This window comes from Mobula hypostoma, chromosome 23 (genome assembly GCF_963921235.1).
Source record: "Mobula hypostoma chromosome 23, sMobHyp1.1, whole genome shotgun sequence".
Lineage (NCBI taxonomy): Eukaryota > Metazoa > Chordata > Chondrichthyes > Myliobatiformes > Myliobatidae > Mobula > Mobula hypostoma.
Window position 1 is genome coordinate 21,088,729 of NC_086119.1, and position 18,244 is coordinate 21,106,972.

General features: G+C 40.9%; 1 protein-coding gene across 2 annotated transcripts in view; it reads left to right on the plus strand.

Moving 5' to 3' along the window:
• Positions 1–10,726, plus strand: part of ankrd13b (ankyrin repeat domain 13B) — a 475,933-nt gene extending 465,207 nt beyond the window's left edge. For both annotated transcript variants that reach the window (XM_063031175.1, XM_063031176.1), the window contains one exon: positions 169–10,726. In XM_063031175.1, the coding sequence (XP_062887245.1) occupies positions 169–364 (196 nt within the window). In that variant the 3' untranslated portion in view covers positions 365–10,726. The remainder of the gene's footprint in view (positions 1–168) is intronic.
• The last annotated feature ends 7,518 nt before the right edge of the window (positions 10,727–18,244 follow it).

Here is an 18,244-nt window from a genome sequence, read left to right on the forward strand (position 1 = left end):
AGTTGTGCATGGTGGCACTCTGCAAAGGATTAATAGATTTGCTAAATTTGAAATGAGAAAATCTTCTTTGATATCTAAAGGTCTACCTTTTTTCTCATGCACTGTAGGATGTTCCAAAAGAAAGCTCCCAGGCAGTTATGTTTCTAACTCTATACATTGGTCTTTCAGAACCCCACAACACAACCATCTGAGTCAGCCCAGCCCCCAGCACATACCCAGCAATCAGCTCTACCCCAACTATGATGAGCAGTTGCGACTCGCCATGGAACTCTCCACAAAAGAGCAAGAGGAGGTCGAGAAACGAAAGCAGCAGGAGGAGGAAGAATTGGAACGCATTATTCAACTCTCACTCACTGAGAAATAGTATCACCACTATTCCTTACTCTTTCTTTCACAACAGTTTTTTTTTAAATAATAAAAGAAGTCAAAAGTTAAAAGACAATATGTAAGGTCACAAGTCCATGCATTGCTATTGGGCACAAAGGAGTGCCAAGTGAAAATCAGAGTTCACGGCTGATTTACAGTTTTACAACTAATGGTTGAAAATGCAACTTTAAGATATGCCTGAACGCCCCACACTTTATTCTACTGTCTTTTGACTCAAGAATAATCATTGACTGACAGATGCTTACAGCTAAATTTTCTGTCATCGGAAAATGATCAGTAGATCCTCATCTGTCTAAATTGAGATTCCGACAGGGAATTGGCACACTGTTTGGAAATTGTTTTTGTACCCATATGGTGCAGATTTTAACTGTGTTCATAAAGAAAGCTTAAAGATCTTCTTGATTCACTTGGCAGCTAGCAATGATCACTAGCAAAATAGGTAGTCGAAGACCATCTTGCAGAAAATACAGAATATTATAGCACAATTTCTTGCAAGGACACTTGGAAATGGGAAGCACCATCACAGCAGTGCAGCAGAAGATGGTGCATCTGTGTTTGTCATCATAAGTGTAAAATCACTGCACTGTGTACCTTGCCAAGAATCCAACTTTAATCAATTGTTGATTCCAACGTGGACCAAACTATAATTGACATAAAACGTAGATCAAAGTAGCACAAAACCAAAACTAGACTTAAGTTAGGTTGAAATGGAAAGTTCAGCTTAATGTCAAATTATGTTGGCCATACTTTGATTCTGTAAGCAATGGTTAGGATTTCCATTGATGCCAACTTTTCCTTAAGCTTCTCTTTCTTTCAATAGTTAATGCAATGAGACTAATTTACTAAGTCTGGAGAGTTTAGTGAATTAATACCTATGGAAATAAGTATTAAAAAATCTTAGCTTCAATTTTTAGAATAACTTGAATTAGTTCCATTGAATTAAAAATACTTCCAATCTACAATTTTAGATTCTGAATCAAAAAATCAGGTTTTTCCTGAAATGTAATTTTTAGTTCTATTGTACAAATGTGACAGATGTTTACATAGTCTTTACTTACCTCGATAGTTGACAATAGCTTACTTAGTTTTTGGATCATATAGTCCTTATGGATTTCATGGTGGCAATGTTAGAGTCCATTAATAAAATGCAGAAATGCACATTATCTGGATTCACGGAAAAATTGAACTGTTTTTGTTGATCATCTGATCTAATGACTTCAATTTCAGAAGCAAAACATAACAGTTGAGCATACAACAGTTTTCGTTAGTGGGAGGTTAATCTTCAGTTCACAGGGCCACCAGCTCTCAGATCCAACTTGGCATGAGCACATTCAAAGTACATTGTTGAAAATCCAACTGCTGTAAGCAGCTATTGGTTTTGAAGTAGACTAAATCTTAATGATAGGACTTTGAACTAGCTGTTTGGTGTCAAAACAAAAATCAGTGGAGCACAAAAATAAACTAGATTTCAGTCAGATCTGATTGGAAAACGCAGCCTAATGTTACTTCTTGATGGCCATGCCTTGATTATGTGAACAGTGATGGTTTCCACGTCTGCCTTTCAGCATCCTTTCTTTGAATGGTTAATTCAGTGGGAGTAATCAGTATGTGTTGCAATGAAGCGCCTTGTGAAAGATGTTGGCACTTCTTGTTGGAGTGACCATATGACTTAACCCAGTAGAAAATGTATCTGAAAATTGTGGATCTTAATGAAAATTGCTGTGATTCAGGATTTAGTGATAGGTGTACAGCCAGGGAATAGAAGGAAAGATGTACAAGAAAAGGAAGAAAGAAAGGACAGAAAGGCACCTTGTCTTTGAATCATAAAGAACTACAGCACAGGAACAGGCCTTTCAGCCCATCTAAGTCTGTGCAACAATTAATCTGCTCAGGCCCATCAATCCTAACCTGCACCATAGCCCAACTTATCCATCGATGCACTTATCTAAACTTCTGTTAAAAGATGCAACCATTGTGAATCATTCCAAGTGGCATCTATGAATGGTTTCCCTTCCTCCACCATTAATGCTACCCTCACCCACATCACCTCCATTTCCCTTTCACTTGTGCTCACCCCATCTTCTTGCCACCTCAAGAAGGATAAATTCCTCTTGTCCTAAGCTACCGCCGCATGAGCCTCCACATCCAACACATCATTCTCGTCAACGTCCACCATTTCCCAAGGGATCCTACCAGCAAACTCACCTTTACCTCCCCCCAACTCTCTGCTTTCCACAGGGATCAGTCCCTCCATGATTCCCTTGCCCATTCACCCCTCCCACTTATCCCTACTAATGGACCCCCTCCCTCATCTCCATTCAGGGCCCCAGACAGTCCATCCTGGTGAGGCAACACTTCACCCATGAATCTGTTGGGGCTGTCTATTGTATCTGGTGCTCCCGATGTGGCCTACTCTATATCGATGAGACCCGTCGTAAATTTGGAGACTGCTTTTTGAGCACCACCACTCCATCCATCAAAAATGGAATTTCCCAGTGGCCGATTATTTAAACTCCTATTCCCATTCCCATTGCAACATGTTGGTCCATCGCCTCCTCTTGAGCCATGAAGAGGCCACTCTCATGGTGATGTAGCAACACCTCATATTCCATCTGAGTAGCCTCCAACCTGATGGCATGAACATCTATTTCTCCTTCTGGTATTTCTTTATTTTCCTCCCCTTTCCCTCTTCTTCTATTCCACACACTGACCTCTTACCTTTTCTCACCTATCACCTTTCCATAGTGCCCCTCCTTCTTCTCTTTCTCCTATGGTCCACTCTCATCTGCCGTCAGATTCCTTCATCTCCAGCCCTTTACCCTTCCCACCTATCTTTTGTGTGCGTTGCTTTGGATTTCCAGCATCTGCAATTTTTTTTTGTGTTTATCTTTGAATATTAGTCTGATCAATAGAATTACATTTATAGGGCTGAAACACATTTCTCATCTTACATCGATGGAAAAAAATCATTGAACCATAAACTGTAGGGATAGTTCTGGGTTGTATTGTCACTGTGCAATCATTTTCAGAAGTACATTCATTGCAGTGTTATTCATCAGAGTAAAAAATCTATCTGCAGTTGCAATGAAGGATGTGCTACGTATCAGCAACTGGTATTATAGGCATGATAAAATGTTTAATCCATTAGATAATGATAAAAGTTCTCTATGGAAAAATAGATTAGTGTTGATACAGTATGACTGCAAGATTCAGAGTTTAGCCAAATAGTGGTCCATTCATGGTAATATTGAGTGATTGTTACCTCCCAAGAATAAACAGTTAATAATCATTTATCAGTAAGTTTTACTGATTCAATCTTCCAAAGATTTCATTAATTTTGTCAAGGCCACTAAATATGTTGTCCATCAGCATCTTTGTAATTTATGCAGTGAAAGAAAATGGCCCAGTTGTAAGACCTGCTTAATGGTAGAGATTATAATGCTGTTATCTCATCGGAGGCAATTAATTGTTGTAGGGATAGAAAGGTTTCTTTGGCCATTGAAGTCAATGGAAGTGAAGAAACACAAGGGAAATGCAGCAGGCAACTGATGCTATGGCAACGACCAAGCACCAGCAACTGAAGTTGAATATATAGCAAGTGAACATTTATCCCACGAACACCAGGGATGGAGTCTGCATGGAGACAGCAGGTGGGGGGAGGGGAATGAAGAACATTCGAGTTAGCAGTAACGATGGAAGAAATATCTCTGCTTATTAATCTTAAGCAGCAACTAGAACACCCATCCATTCCTCTCTCCTCCTCATATTTAGTTCCATTGCAGTGAGGGAATTACAATGCATCCCATCCCCCTTAACAGTTCTTAAAGATGAATTTCTACCCTAATATTTTTACACTAAAGGCAGACCCTAGAAACGCAGGATATGAAGGAATTTAGGAAGGACAATAGAGAAATTATATACTCAGCGTTGTGATGTAAAGGAACAAACTGGTTGGGACTGATGATGAAATTTTCTAATTCTAAAGATTATGGCATTTTTAATTTTATAATATTTTGGGCTTAATCATTTCAGATGGTTCATTATTTTGCCCATAAAATTAGATCAATTTTAATGACAAACTTTCACCTTAAAATAAAAGACAGTAGAATAAAGGTGAATATTAATTAAGTGGTTATAGATGTTTTTGAGTTGTGTTAATTACATGTATGTGCTTCCATATTTTAAAAAAGGGATTGTTCCCAAATTAGTACATGATCTCTTTGTTTCACACAGACCTTTAAGACCAGCACCAGGAGCACAGTAAATTGGTTTATTAATCTCACCGGGATAAGATCAGTGAGTTCTGGGACCATTAGTTTTCCCTGATTCAGTTTTTTTACACTGTTAAAAAAAACAAACCCTCTTTAAGTGAAAGATTTAAATTCCACTAAGTACAGTTCCTGCATGACAATACCTCAGCAGAGGGCCCAAAAATAAACTCTACAATTCATACTCACTTTATGCTGCCCCTGAGCCCGCTTGTAAATGTGCTTTGGGCCGATGTTTTATGCCACTATCTGCCATTTCCCAGCAAAGTTATTCATTTCAGCTCTGCCAAAGTGAAAGATGAGGTGTGGTTGATATCTACATGGATGGATGATTTTCAGTAGAGTTTCGAACATTTGATTTGTACATATTGAAAGGTGTTGCAAAGTTGAAATCAGTTTGTGCTATTTTACATCTGTGCTACTGTTACGTTGAATGTATTAATGGGATATTTTGGTCTACGCTGAGTTGTAGGAAAGTTGGAGGGCCCTCTGATTTGGCATTAACCTTCCTTAGTAATTTATAATTTTTGCCATCTACATAATTTTTTTCTGTGCAATGCTTACAGATTCCTCTAAACATTGCATGGGGATAATATTCTCATTAAAGGGAAGAGGAAGATTTGTTCTGGTTGCTGGCATCATAAATTAAATAATAATGTTTACCAGAACAATTATATGCCCCTCTGCCACCCAACCCGATGGGAGCTGATGGGTAACAACTTATAAGGGAGTGTAACCCAGCAACATTCCTTCGTTTATACAACTGGAGACACATCATGTTCAGGAGAGACTTTACCACAACTTTTTTCAGTCACTATTCTTTTCATTTTAAGAAAAGTAAATAAGCTCAAGCACGAACAAAGGAACATTTTTTTACACATAATTTTCTTGAAATCAAGCAAGAACATTGCTGTAGAGCAAAGCATTCCAAGTAAGAATGCTCCCAATCGGATATTTAATCAGACTTAACACAAGTATGAACTCAACTGTTGAAAGAAGTCTGCATGTAGCTGCCAGATGAAAATGGATGGCAGCTTGGTTTGCAAGACTCATATAGAGTACTTTCATTACAATCCAGCTTTATTTAGGATTTGAAACTGCAACAAACATAGATCAAACTTAAACAATTCTAAATGAAGCCACATACAATTCCCAAGTTTTTTTTTGGATACAGGAACAGATTATATGAATGCAACACTCATGATGCCTATCATGTGTTTAAATCTTGAGCAACTCAGCCTATACTGGTATGCTGTTCTTGCACTTTGTGTATTTTCTCTTCTGCAACATGTATGATGGTGTCATTTCTCAGAGTAGTGTTGTTTAGGATTTGCCAATCTAACAGTAAAGGACTTCTGATTATCTCACTGAATATTCTGGAATACAATCTATAAAAATAAATACATGCTAGAAAATTAATACAGTGGAAAAAGATTCTAAATTCTAGCCAAGTTAGTTCCAAGATAATTATTTGAAAACACAGAGTTGAATTGTTAAAGAACAGATGAAATACTTCCAACTGCCAGCAACAACAGTATTCAATGCCAAGTGTGGTATTTTGATGAGACGATAGTTCAAAGCCACAGTGTGGGGAATTGAAGATTTTTGTCACTCATTTCCCTTCCTAGGTCTTGCAGGTCATTTGGCTTAAGCACATCAAAGGCGGGAAAGTAAAGGAGATATTTCCCAATTTCCAACATTCTTTGTTATGGATTATAATGTGCCCACTTCAAATCTTATATTTCCCTTCAATGTGCAGCTCCTGAATCCTCCACCAATGAACTCTTTGGGCCAGACCTCACTGACCGATGCCAGGGTCTGAGGACCAACAAAATCCCATGGTAGAGCTCAGTTCTCCCCAGCAATAATGCAGGGTCACCATCTCACACCTGGCAAAGGATACAACACCCCACTGACTTCAATGGTAATGCTAAGGATACAGGTTAGGAGTCACTTTAAAAATATATTCTGCTTAAATTTAATATTTTAAATATTTAGGTGATTTTAGTTAACATTATTTTTTTAATCATTCAAAAAATTAATTTAAAAATATATTTTATTCAATGTTAAAAGCTTTAAATGTATATTAATTGCAAAAAAAAACATTTGAAAACTATTTTTTAAAAAACACTCGATGTTTACAACCAGGTGTCAAAGGCTTTAAGAAATGCTTGAGGACAGAACCTCCTGAGTGTATTTCTCAAAGTCCTCATGCACCCAGACCACAGTACTGCTGTTCAGAATGGACTGGGCCAAAGATATTGAACACATTCTTGATCAATATTTTTGAAATATTGAAGCATCATTGCCCTGACGTGTTTGCTCTGTTTCTGGACTTTTCTTTCAAATTCCTACAAAAACAAATGCAATTACATTTTTCAAAACTCTGGCTTACATGCTAAACAAAAACCCATTCTGCTCAGGCCAATTTCCAAGTGGGAATCTGGCTAAAATGCCCCCATGCAGTGCAGCTGGTAGGGCAATTCATCTAGTTGTTTATTAACTGGAAATTTAATTTTCTTCCCTATTTCCTCCCATTTTGGATCCTCCACCTGGAGAAGATGCTTCTAAAGAACTCGTGAGGAATTCAAACATGTTGCCACATTTTTTCAGATCCAACTCTGTACGTGTGTGTGTGTGTGCGCATGTGTGTGTGTGTGTGTGTGTGTTTGTGTGTGTGCATGAAGATCAGTTCACAACAGTTAGATAAATTCTAAAAGGAAAGGATTAGCTGTAGTTTAAAATTTAGAGCAAGATAAAGATTACCTGAGCCACACAATTATTAATAATAGTTGAATTGTAGAATGCTAAGTAATATACTAATATCTGAAACCACTGTTTTCCTACAATTTTTGAGGCATGACTTCATTTTATACATTGTACTTCCAAGTACTTTTTAACCTTTAAATGATACTTAAAGAAAGTAACGTGGAGTTGCTTAGCGCTTTCATTGGAAAAACTTTTATAGCACAAATATAGGGGTATGGAGCCAACTGTGCCTTGATCCCAGTGTTAGCTACCTGGCATTACATTCAGGGAAGGGCAGTTGGAATTAATACTTCCTGTTCTTCACAGTTTTACATAATGTTCCAGATGTAAGATTTTCAAATTTTGAAGCTGACATTAAGAAAAAGTAAAAAAAAATGAATGCATATTTAGAAAAGAAAACTCATCAGGCTCATAATAACCTCTAGATAATGAAACCTTGGTAGTTGACGCACCCCAGGACTGGTGACATAATCAACCAATAAGCTATTATCAGAGGTCACACTCTCCACATGTTCCCTCATCTGTTCAGATTTTAAAACATGAATCGAATTATCTTATAGCACAATTGTCCAATTCTACATGTAAAATCCCTGCATCACACTGCCAATGAAATGTCACTTTGTGGTAAGGAGCAGATAGTTTGAAGGGGAGTTTCCTATTACAGACAGAAATATGACCACAGTGGAATGTAGCCTGCTCCCCATGGTAGAGATTTATTAACTGGAGAAAACTCAAAGCAATTACCTGTTCAATTTATGGCACTCTAGCATTTCCATGTCAATTTAAAGCAACAATAGTTCCTCCAGTCAGTTACGGCTTTGAGCAAACCCTTCAATAATTTTTTCCCCTCAATTTTACTCATGATTACTTACTTTTCTAAAAGGTGTGAAGCAAACATACCCCTCACAACACATAGGCATTGAATAGCATGATTAGTCTTGGCAAAATTTGTTCATTATCTCTAATTTCATTTTTGGCATTGATTTTGATCATTAAGACTTGACATTTTTCCATTTGAGATGTAGGGGCAGACAACTTATCAATGACTGAACATAATTGATTTATTAAAAGATGATAAAAATTACGTATACATTTATAATATAAATCTTTAAATAATTGTGTTAATTTTTTACATAATATGGAAACTTAAAAATACATATTCTTGGGCTGTCTGCTTCATTTTAAATCTTTAGCTCTTGGTCCATTTATTAATGAATTCTAACTATTGACAATGGAAATAATTTTTCCTTAATGTGTGTGTGTGTGTGTGTGTGTGTGTGTGTGTGTGTGTGTGTGTTTGGTAACACAAACATTTAGAGGTGTAAATTATTATCCTTCAAGCCTAACCATGGGTAAAATACTAATTGACTATATGATTCATCTGCACATCATTTCTTCAGGAAAAAAAAAGTGTTTTTCTTTCAAGCAAATACAGATCTGTGGTCCTGATTAATAAATACATAACAACTATTTAGCAATCAAGTACCTATACCATTTCAGTCCACAGAATTATCCACTGCCTGTGAAATTTATGGCACATTTCTCCAAGTCTTTTGAGAAATTTCATTGTGATCCAAGATTTTGTCCCAGTCGGAGTAAGTAAAATTCCTGACGAGGTTATTTATTGACATAAAGAGTGGATAATGACAACTGTTTATGCCAATGTATTATCTCAATTGAGTGAAGAAACAGGGATGACACGAAGGAAAACCTTGTCATGAAGCAAGTAATTGTGATCTGCTTGGAAGACAATTGGGAGCAGACTCCACTGTTGCTGGGAAAGAGTTAGTATATTCGACAGTCTAGAATAGATCATTCTTTGGCATGAGCTTAATGGATCAGATAAACTCCCTTCATGTTATAATAATTCTATGTTACAATCTGGCTTCATCCATTGAACTCTGTATGTACTCAACTGCTCCAGCAAATGGCTAAACTCTTCACATAGGACAGTGAGACATGCCCAATCCAAGCTTCCTCAGCTTCTTATAAAGTAACAGTCTTGTAAGAAAGATCCTCTCTGGAGGCATGAACTAAGGATCAGATCAGTCAAAAGGGCCTTTTTTCCTATGATCCACCTATCAACAGCCTGTGTATAAAATACAGGCGGGCTTCATTTCTTTGAGTTATTTCACCAATGCTAATAGCTAAGCCCCTCATTCTATGCAGGTTTTACCTCTCACATTTTGAGGGATTTCTAAATTTGTACAGTGAGAAAGAGGTGAGGCCGGTCACCCCCAACTGATTCTTTGGTCACTGGTTGTTCTGGACTGCTGGAATAATGCCACTGATTACATCTTCAAACAGAATCCTATTAGTATGATTGTGCCAGAGAGATTTGTTGTTAGATTCATGAAATATCACAGCCTATATCTTCAGCTTTCCTGCCTCTATATGATCTCAACAACAGGGAACGTTTTTCATGTTGTATTTTCCATGACTGCTCCTAAATGGGCTGACATAAGCCGTACTTTACGGAGATTGTTAGGCTCACAGTGAAATGGTTCCCTTTTCTTGCAGAATTGGCCAGTGAATGACCAATTCTGACGTTCAACAACTCTGCATGTGAGTCTTGCCCTCTACCTCCACAGCCGTTGAGACTTCCAATTGGCCATTTAATCTTAGTAGTGTAGTCCATGTTGTACCAGTGATGACCAATAGCTCAAGTATGCTGTAACATGTAGAACAGATAAATGCTGACAATTAATTCTAAACCAATACAGCTGGCTCAAGTGTTGTCCCAGTTTTGAGCCAAATTATTTCATGATAAACCAAGATAAGCTGCAGGACCACAGAGACCAGTGAAAGCATTTGAGAGAGACTGACGTCCAACTAAAATCACACATAAGTTCAAGAAGCTAATAAAGTGTATAGGGGTGTAGTGCTTGGTAGGGGCTGCACTTCATGCAGTGCATTAAAGAGTTAGAGGGACGTGAATCAGCAAACTCCAGCAAACTGCTAACAGCTTGGCAGGTAGGCCGCACATCACCATGGCAACAGTCATGGTCTCATTTCTTCACTGGAAGTATTTGCAGTTACAACCTGTTTACTAGGAGAATGTTATTTTATTTGGCCTGGTAAATGTGGGGGAAAAAATAACCAGGTCATAAAACTGTGCATTCATTGTTTGCAAAATTTCTGTAATATCTTTCATGAATTATCACACTTCCACGTGTAAGTTTTCAAACTAAGATGTTTACATGATATGTTGGAGTTTGAATTATTATTTGAAAACCAATGTTTCTGGCTGATGGGAGGCCAATTAGCTAAGATTTTAGTGTAATCTTTATGGTGCTGTTGAATAAAATTTGAAATACAATTTTATATTTGTGTAAAGTATTTTCCCCTCCAGATGTTCAATGTATAGTTGGTACATGTACATTTCTCTCTCTCACACATGGACACACAAACACGCATAGATACACATACGTAATTTACCTGTTATATAAGCAGGATTCAATTATTAGCCATTTTCCACACATCCACATATTTTAGATACAGATGAGGTAATGGTTGCAGTCTTGCAGCAATGATCTCATCTGAATCTATTGCAAGGCATACTGCAAATTGTATTGGATCCCAAATAGCTGGACTATCAGATTGTTGACAAAATTTGGAACAGGGGTTCCCCAACTTTTTTATGCCATGGACCCCTACCATCATCCAAGGGGTCCGAGGACCCCATGTTGTAAACCCCTGATTTAAAGACACAGATGATAAATTATGAGACTACACATGGTGGAATCTGAGCAAAAAGCATGGTGCTGGAGGAAGTCAGCAGCTTAAACACCAACTGAGAAGGGAAATAAACAGGTGATGTTTCATTTGAAACCATTCATCTGCACTGGTTGCATTTTTTTTTTGCTCAGTTTTGCAGCTGAAAGAATTCCACTAACAGCATCTCTGGAAAAGCCACAATGCCAATTGTGACAGGCATGGTCAGAACTTGCTTTGTTTCCACTTTGCCCTCTCAGCTCTGAGAGCCGGATGCGTGGAAGGAACACAACCACGCACAGCACCGTGCAAATATTCAGTGCTTCTCAGTACACACTTGGAGAGGAAAGACATCAATGTTTCAAGGACAGTTGTTGGGAACACCTTTGAATTATTGGATTTATAGCTAAAGGCCTGATGAAAGTAATTTCAATTGTGCTGGAGGTGATGGAAGGGTTCCATTTGCTCCCTTATCCCATTATTTCCACCCGTCCACAAACTCCACACCCTCCCGCGCTCAACAAACAATTGGCTGTATTTTACACTCTCCAGATCTCCACAATGCCCACTGTGGATAGCCTGGTCCCTTGTAGCAAAGAAGGAATAGATAGAATTATAGAGTGAAACAGTAATACGGACAGAATCAGGATCTTTAGCCCAGCTCTTCTATATCAATGAATATGCTTATTTAAGCTAGTCTCACTTGCTCCTCTTTGGCGCACTTCTCCCTAAACCTTTCCTATTCACACACCAGTCCAATTATCTTTTAAATATTGTTATTCAAGGTTCAACATCAAAGTAAGTTTATTATCAAAGTACATATATGTAACCATGTACAAACCTGAGATTCATTTTCTTATAGGCATTCATAGTAGATACAAGAAACACAATATTAAAGTCTGTTAAAGACTATAAAAGACTGCACCCACAGGACAGACGAACAACTAATATGCAGGAGACAAACTGTGCAAATAAAAAAAGAAAGGAAAAATAATAATTACAAACTAATGAGCAATAAATATCAAGAATATGAGATGAAAACTCCTTGAAAGTGAGTCCACAGGTTTTGGGAACAATTCAGTATTGCAGCGAGTGAAGTTGAGTGAGGTGATCCCCTCTGGTTCAGAAACCTGATGGTTGAGGGGTAAATAATTGTTCCTGAACCTGATGGTGTGGGTCTAGAGGCTCCTGTACTTATAGTTGGCAGCAGTGAGAAAAGAGCATCACCAGTATGGTGTGGGTCACTGATGATGGATGCTGCCTTCCCGCCGCAACGCTTCGTCTAGATGTGCTAATTCGTGGGGAGATCTTTAGATTTGATGGACTTGGCTGTATCCATTATTTTTTGCAGGAATTTCTGTTCAGGGGCACTAATGTTTCCATACTATCCTGTGATGCAAGTAGTCAATATATTCTCCAAAACACATTTATAGAAGTTCGTTGAAGTTTTGGATGACATGTCAAATCTTCACAAACTTCTAAGAAAGTGGAGGCGCTACCATGCTTTCTTCATTATGGCACTTATGTGCTGGACCCAGGACAGATCCTTTGAAATGATAACACCAAGGAATTTAAAGTTGCTGACCCCCTCCACCTCTGATCCCTCTGTGAGGACTGGCTCATGGGCCTCTGGTTTCTTCCTCCTAAAAGCTCCTTGGTCTTACTGGCAGTGAATGAGAGGCTGTTGTTGTGGCACAACTCAGCCAGGTCTTCAATCTCCCTCCTACATGCTGATTCATCACCACCTTGGATTTGGCCAATGGCGGTGTCGTCAGCAAATTTAAATATGGCATTGGAGCTGTGCTTTGCCTCACAGTTATAAGTGTAAAGTGAGTAGGGTAAGGGCCTAAGCAGACAGCCTGGTGGTGCACTTTTGCTGTTGGAGTTTGTGGTGGAGATGTTGTTATCATTCCAAACTGACTGGGGTCTGCATGTGAGGAAATCAAGGATTCAGATGCACAAGGAGGTATTGAGGCCAAGGTCTAGGAGCTTATTGATTAGTGTTCAGGGGATGATGGTATTGAATACTGAGCTGTAGTTGATAAAGAGCATCCTGATGTGTGCATCTTTGCTGTCCAGATGTTTCAGGGTTGAGTGAAGTGCCAATGAGATGGTATCTGCTATGAACCTGTTGCCCTAGCAGGCAAATTGGAGCAGATCTAGGTCACTTCTGAGGTAGGGGTTGATGTTTCATCATCGATCTTTCAAAACACTTCATCACTGTGGATGCAGGTGCTACTGGATGATAATCATCGAGGCAGGTCACCACATTCTTAGGCATTGGTATAATTGAAGCCTGTTTGAAGCAGGTAAGTACCTCAGTCTGCCATAGCAAAAGGTTAACAAAATTGGTGAACACTCCAGCCAGTTTGTCAGCACAGGTTTTTAGCATGTGGGCTTTGCATGGGTTCACCCACTTGAAGAATGCTCTCACAATGACCCCAGAGATTGAAATCACACAGTCATCAGGGGCTGTGGTAATTCATGAAACTGCCTCAATGTTTTGATGATGAAACCAAGCATAAAAGGCACTGAGCTCATCTGGGATTGAAACATTGCTGTCACCTAGTATGTCACTTGGTTTCACTTAGTAGGAGGTTATCAAGTGCTGAGTTTGTCCAGGCCCTACGGACGCTCGTGCGAGCCTGCAATTGCCAGGAGCTGATGGTGGCGCAGCATGCAGAACTCCTAGTGAGAGACGCCTTTGTCACGGGGACCAGGTCAGTGTATGTGCGCCAGCGGCTGTTGGAAAAAGCCAATCTTACCTTAAGTTCGGCAATTGAGCTGGCCGACACGCTGGAGACCGCTCTGCATAACTCTGAGGCTTTCCAGGCACGCGATCCCCCGATGGCCTCGTGGGCGCCGCAGACCTCGCAACTCACCAACGAATCGACCTCGGCTGCCGCCAGTCACGAGTCCACTAAGTGCTACTTCTGCGGACTCGAGAAGCACCCCTGGAAACGCTGCTCAGCTCGACAAGCTACCTGCTCCAGCTGCAGAAAGAAGGGCCACTTCACCAAGGTCTGTAAGTCCAAATCGCGAGCGGGATCGAGCAGTGCCGCATGTGAGACGTGGGTGTCGCCAACTTCCCTGTACACCGCCACCACGTGCAAGACATGGGGGTCGCCATCTTCCCTGCACGCCACCACCACGTGCGAGACGTGAGGGCGGCCATCTAGGTCAGCGCCCCCTCCCACCACCTATGACCAATGGGTGCTCACGGGGCACCCCACTGTGCCGGACCAAGACAGTGACTCAACCCTGGCCTCCGTGACCCTTGACCAAAGCGCTCCCCACCAGCTCGCAAGGTCAATGATGGACATCCTGGTGGAGGGGCGCAGGACAAGCTGCCTGTTTGACACAGGCAGCACGGAAAGTTTTATCCACCCAGACACGGTGCAGTATTGTGGACTCGTGATACGGCCAGTAAGTCAGACGGTCACCATGGCTTCCGGGTCGCATACAACAGACATCCCGGGGGGTGGGGTTGTGCAGCGTTACTAGTGGTGCAGGGCACAGAATATCGAGACTTTACGTTACTGGTCATGCCTCAACTGTGTGCCCCTGTGCTATTGGGGCTCGACTTCCAGAGCCACCTGAAAAGCGTGACAATGAAGTATGATGGGCCCCTCCCACCAATTACTGGCGTAAATCCCCAGTTTTGTAGGGATACCTCACATACCCCGCTACTGACCACACACACACACACCGACCTACAGCGAATAAAATTTCCCCCGGGATCAATAAAGTATGACTGTGACTAAAATCGAAGCACCTTCAATAATTCCAAAAGACTGAGGTTGGGTAAAATACTGAAAGACTTTTATTCGCTGTACAATACGACCTCCATGGTAAGTGTCTGCCCCCAGACTGAGAGGGAGGGGCAAGGCGAAACACCTTTATTCAGGACTCTGTGGGAGGAGCCACAGGGGCAGTCAGCAGAGGGGCGTGTCCAGACAGGTAACCCAGTTACAATATATACATGGTTTACCACAGAGGTGATAGCATTCAAGCCCTGCCACAGGCATTGAGCATTCTTCAATTATTCATGTTTGGTCTGGAATTGCCACTTGGCACGTGAGATAGCTTGCTGAAATTCATACCTGGACCTTTGGTATTTTATTTGGTTGCTAGACCTGAATGCCAGAGGTTGGGTAGGCAAGGACTTATGGAGCACAGGACACAGAGGGGTGACCGTAAAGAGCTGTATAAAATACTTGGATCTGCTCTAGTTTAGATGGTTTTGGCATGGACTAGATGGTCCAAAAGACCTGTTTCTGTGCTGTACTTTTCCATGACTTATTGACTTGAATAATATGGGAGTAGTTGTGGGGGAGAGAGTACAAGCTGGCAGGTGATAGGGAAGACTAGGTGAGGGGCAAGGTGAGTGGGGAGGGGGCAGAGATGAAGTAAGAATCTGCGAGATGATATGTGGAAGAGATAAAGGGCCAAAGAAGAAAGAATATAATAGGAGAGGTCGAAGAAGCATGGAAGAAAAGGAAGGAGAAGGAAAACCAGAAAGAGGTAAACAGAGCAAGCTGAATTAATGTGAAATTTCCTGTTTTTTGAAGGTTAGTATCTTGCAGCATTTCTTTTTCAATTTGACCTTGGTGTCAAGATTCTGGAAGTGAAGTTGATTGGATGTCGTACACTTAAAAATAATACACGTAAGGTGACTGCAGCAACTCCAAACTAAGATGCAAGTCTCAAAGGCTTCTCTGACTCAGCGTGTGCCAACAAAATCCTATTTAAAATTCAGAGCAGAAATGCATCTTCACGTTGTGGAGACAGAGTCTCTGTATCTCCTGCATATAACAAGTCACATAATGGCTGAAAGAGATTGGTGAGGAGATGTCCCAAAATAATTCAACTGACCCATGAATGACCTGACCTCTGCCATGTTGGTTGTTAACAACAGCATCTACTTTCCACTGAGTTGGAACAACAATCTGGTGGTGGAATTCAGTGGGTCGAGCTGCATCTGTGGGAGGAAAGGAATTGTTGACATTTGCGGTCAAAACCTTGCACGATTCCTAAGCCTCTCCTCACATATGTGCACAGGCACAATACACCCAAGGTCCAACCACACTGATTTTCCTGTCAGGACCATCTGGAAATAAGTTCTGTCTTGTGGGCATACTATGCTAGCGCCGGAATGTGTAGTGACACTTGTGGGTGTATTGGTTGTTAACACAAATGGCATTGCATTCTCCCACCATCTTTGCCTGAAGATGTAATTCAGATTCAATTTCACTGTATGTTTTGATGTATACATGATAAATAAACTTGAATCTTGAATCTTTGGATTGCACATACAGTAAATAGCCCAAATTTCTCCTCTTGTGGTCCAGTGTGCTCTTCACTGTCAATCACACGTGCATTAGCAGAGTATTTTGCACTTGTGTAGATTTTCCAAAATATTCCCAGTTTCCTGAAGTAATCTGCAGGTAGTTTATGGTGGATTCAATCACAGCAACCTCTCTCCCCTTTCTTGATTCTATTGTCTCCAACTCTGCCACCTAGATCTCCCTTTTCTCGATCGCTCTGTCTCCATTTCTAGAGACAAAGTGTCTACTGATACCTTCTATAGCCCTAACAATCCCTACAGCTATCTCTTCCCATCCTGTCTACTGTAAAATGCGATTCACTTTTTTCATTTCCTTCGTCTCCACTGCATCTGTTCCCAGGATGGGACTTCCTTTTCCAGGATGGCAGAGATGTCCTCCTTCTTCAAAAAACATGATTTCCCTTCCACCACAATTGATGTTGCTCTCACCCGGATCTCCTCCAGTTCCTGGACATTTATGCTCACCCCATCTTCCTGCCATCTTAACGGGAATAGAGTTGCTCTTGTCCTCACCTACCACCCTAAGAGCCTCCACATCCAACACATCATTCTTCACAACTTCCATCATCTTCAACGGGACAGTACCACCAAACACATCATTACCTCCCCCCCACCATTGCCCCCACAATTTGCTTTCCACAGAAATTGCTCCTTCCATGATTTCCTTCTCCATTTGTCCCTCCCCAATAATATCCCTACTGGCACTTATCTGTGCAATCATCATAAGTGCTACCTTTGCCTATTCTCCTCATCCTTCACCACCATTCAGGGACCGTAAACTATCTTTTCAGGTAAGGCATCACCTCATCTGCAAATCTGCTGGAGTCGTCTACTATCTCTGGTGCTCCTGAAGCGACCTTCTCTACATTGGTGAGACCCAATGTAAATTGTGGAACATCTTTGTTGAATAATTCAGCTCCATCCAGAAAAAACAGAACTTCCTGGTGGCCAATCATTTTAATTCCTGTCCCCATTCCCATTCCGACATGCCAGTCCAATGGCCTCTCTTCTGCCACAGTGAGGCCACTCTCAGGTTGGAGGAGTAAAATCTCATAGTCTGTCAGGGTGGCCTCCAATCTAATGACATGACTATTGTTTTCTCCAACTTCCGGTAATATTTTCCCCACGCTGTTCCCTCTTCAGTTCCCTATCTTAGCTTCTTACCTCTTCTCGTCACACTATCACCTCCCCCTGGTGCCGCTTGTCCTCCCCTTTCTTCCATGGACCACTCTCCTACCCTATCAGATTCCTTCCTCTCCACCCCTTTATCTTTTCCACCTATCACCTCCCAGCTTCTTACTACTTCCCCTCTCCCCCACTCACCTGGCTTCACCTATCACCTTCTAGCATCCTGCTCCCCTCCCCTCACCTTCTTATTCTGGCACCTTCCCTTTCCTTTCTGATCCTCATGAAGAGTCTCAGGCCAAAACGTCAACTATTTATCCATTTCTACAGATGCTGACTGGCCTACTGAGTTCCTTTAGTTGTTTCTGTATATTACTGAGATAACCCACTTTCTTCAGTCATATAGCAATAGTTTCAGAGATATGCGGCTGAGGATTTCATATTTGCTGATGAAATGGTGGAAGCATAGGATGCACCAAGGTCACAGGAGCTGGCCTGGTGCTTCAATCCGATAATATCATCAGCAACAGCTCTTCAGCAAGACCTCTTTCCTCCTCTTAGTACGCTGGGTAAAAATCAGAAACATGCTGCAATGAAAACTGGCCCAGGCTTTGACAGCATTTCAGTAAATTCT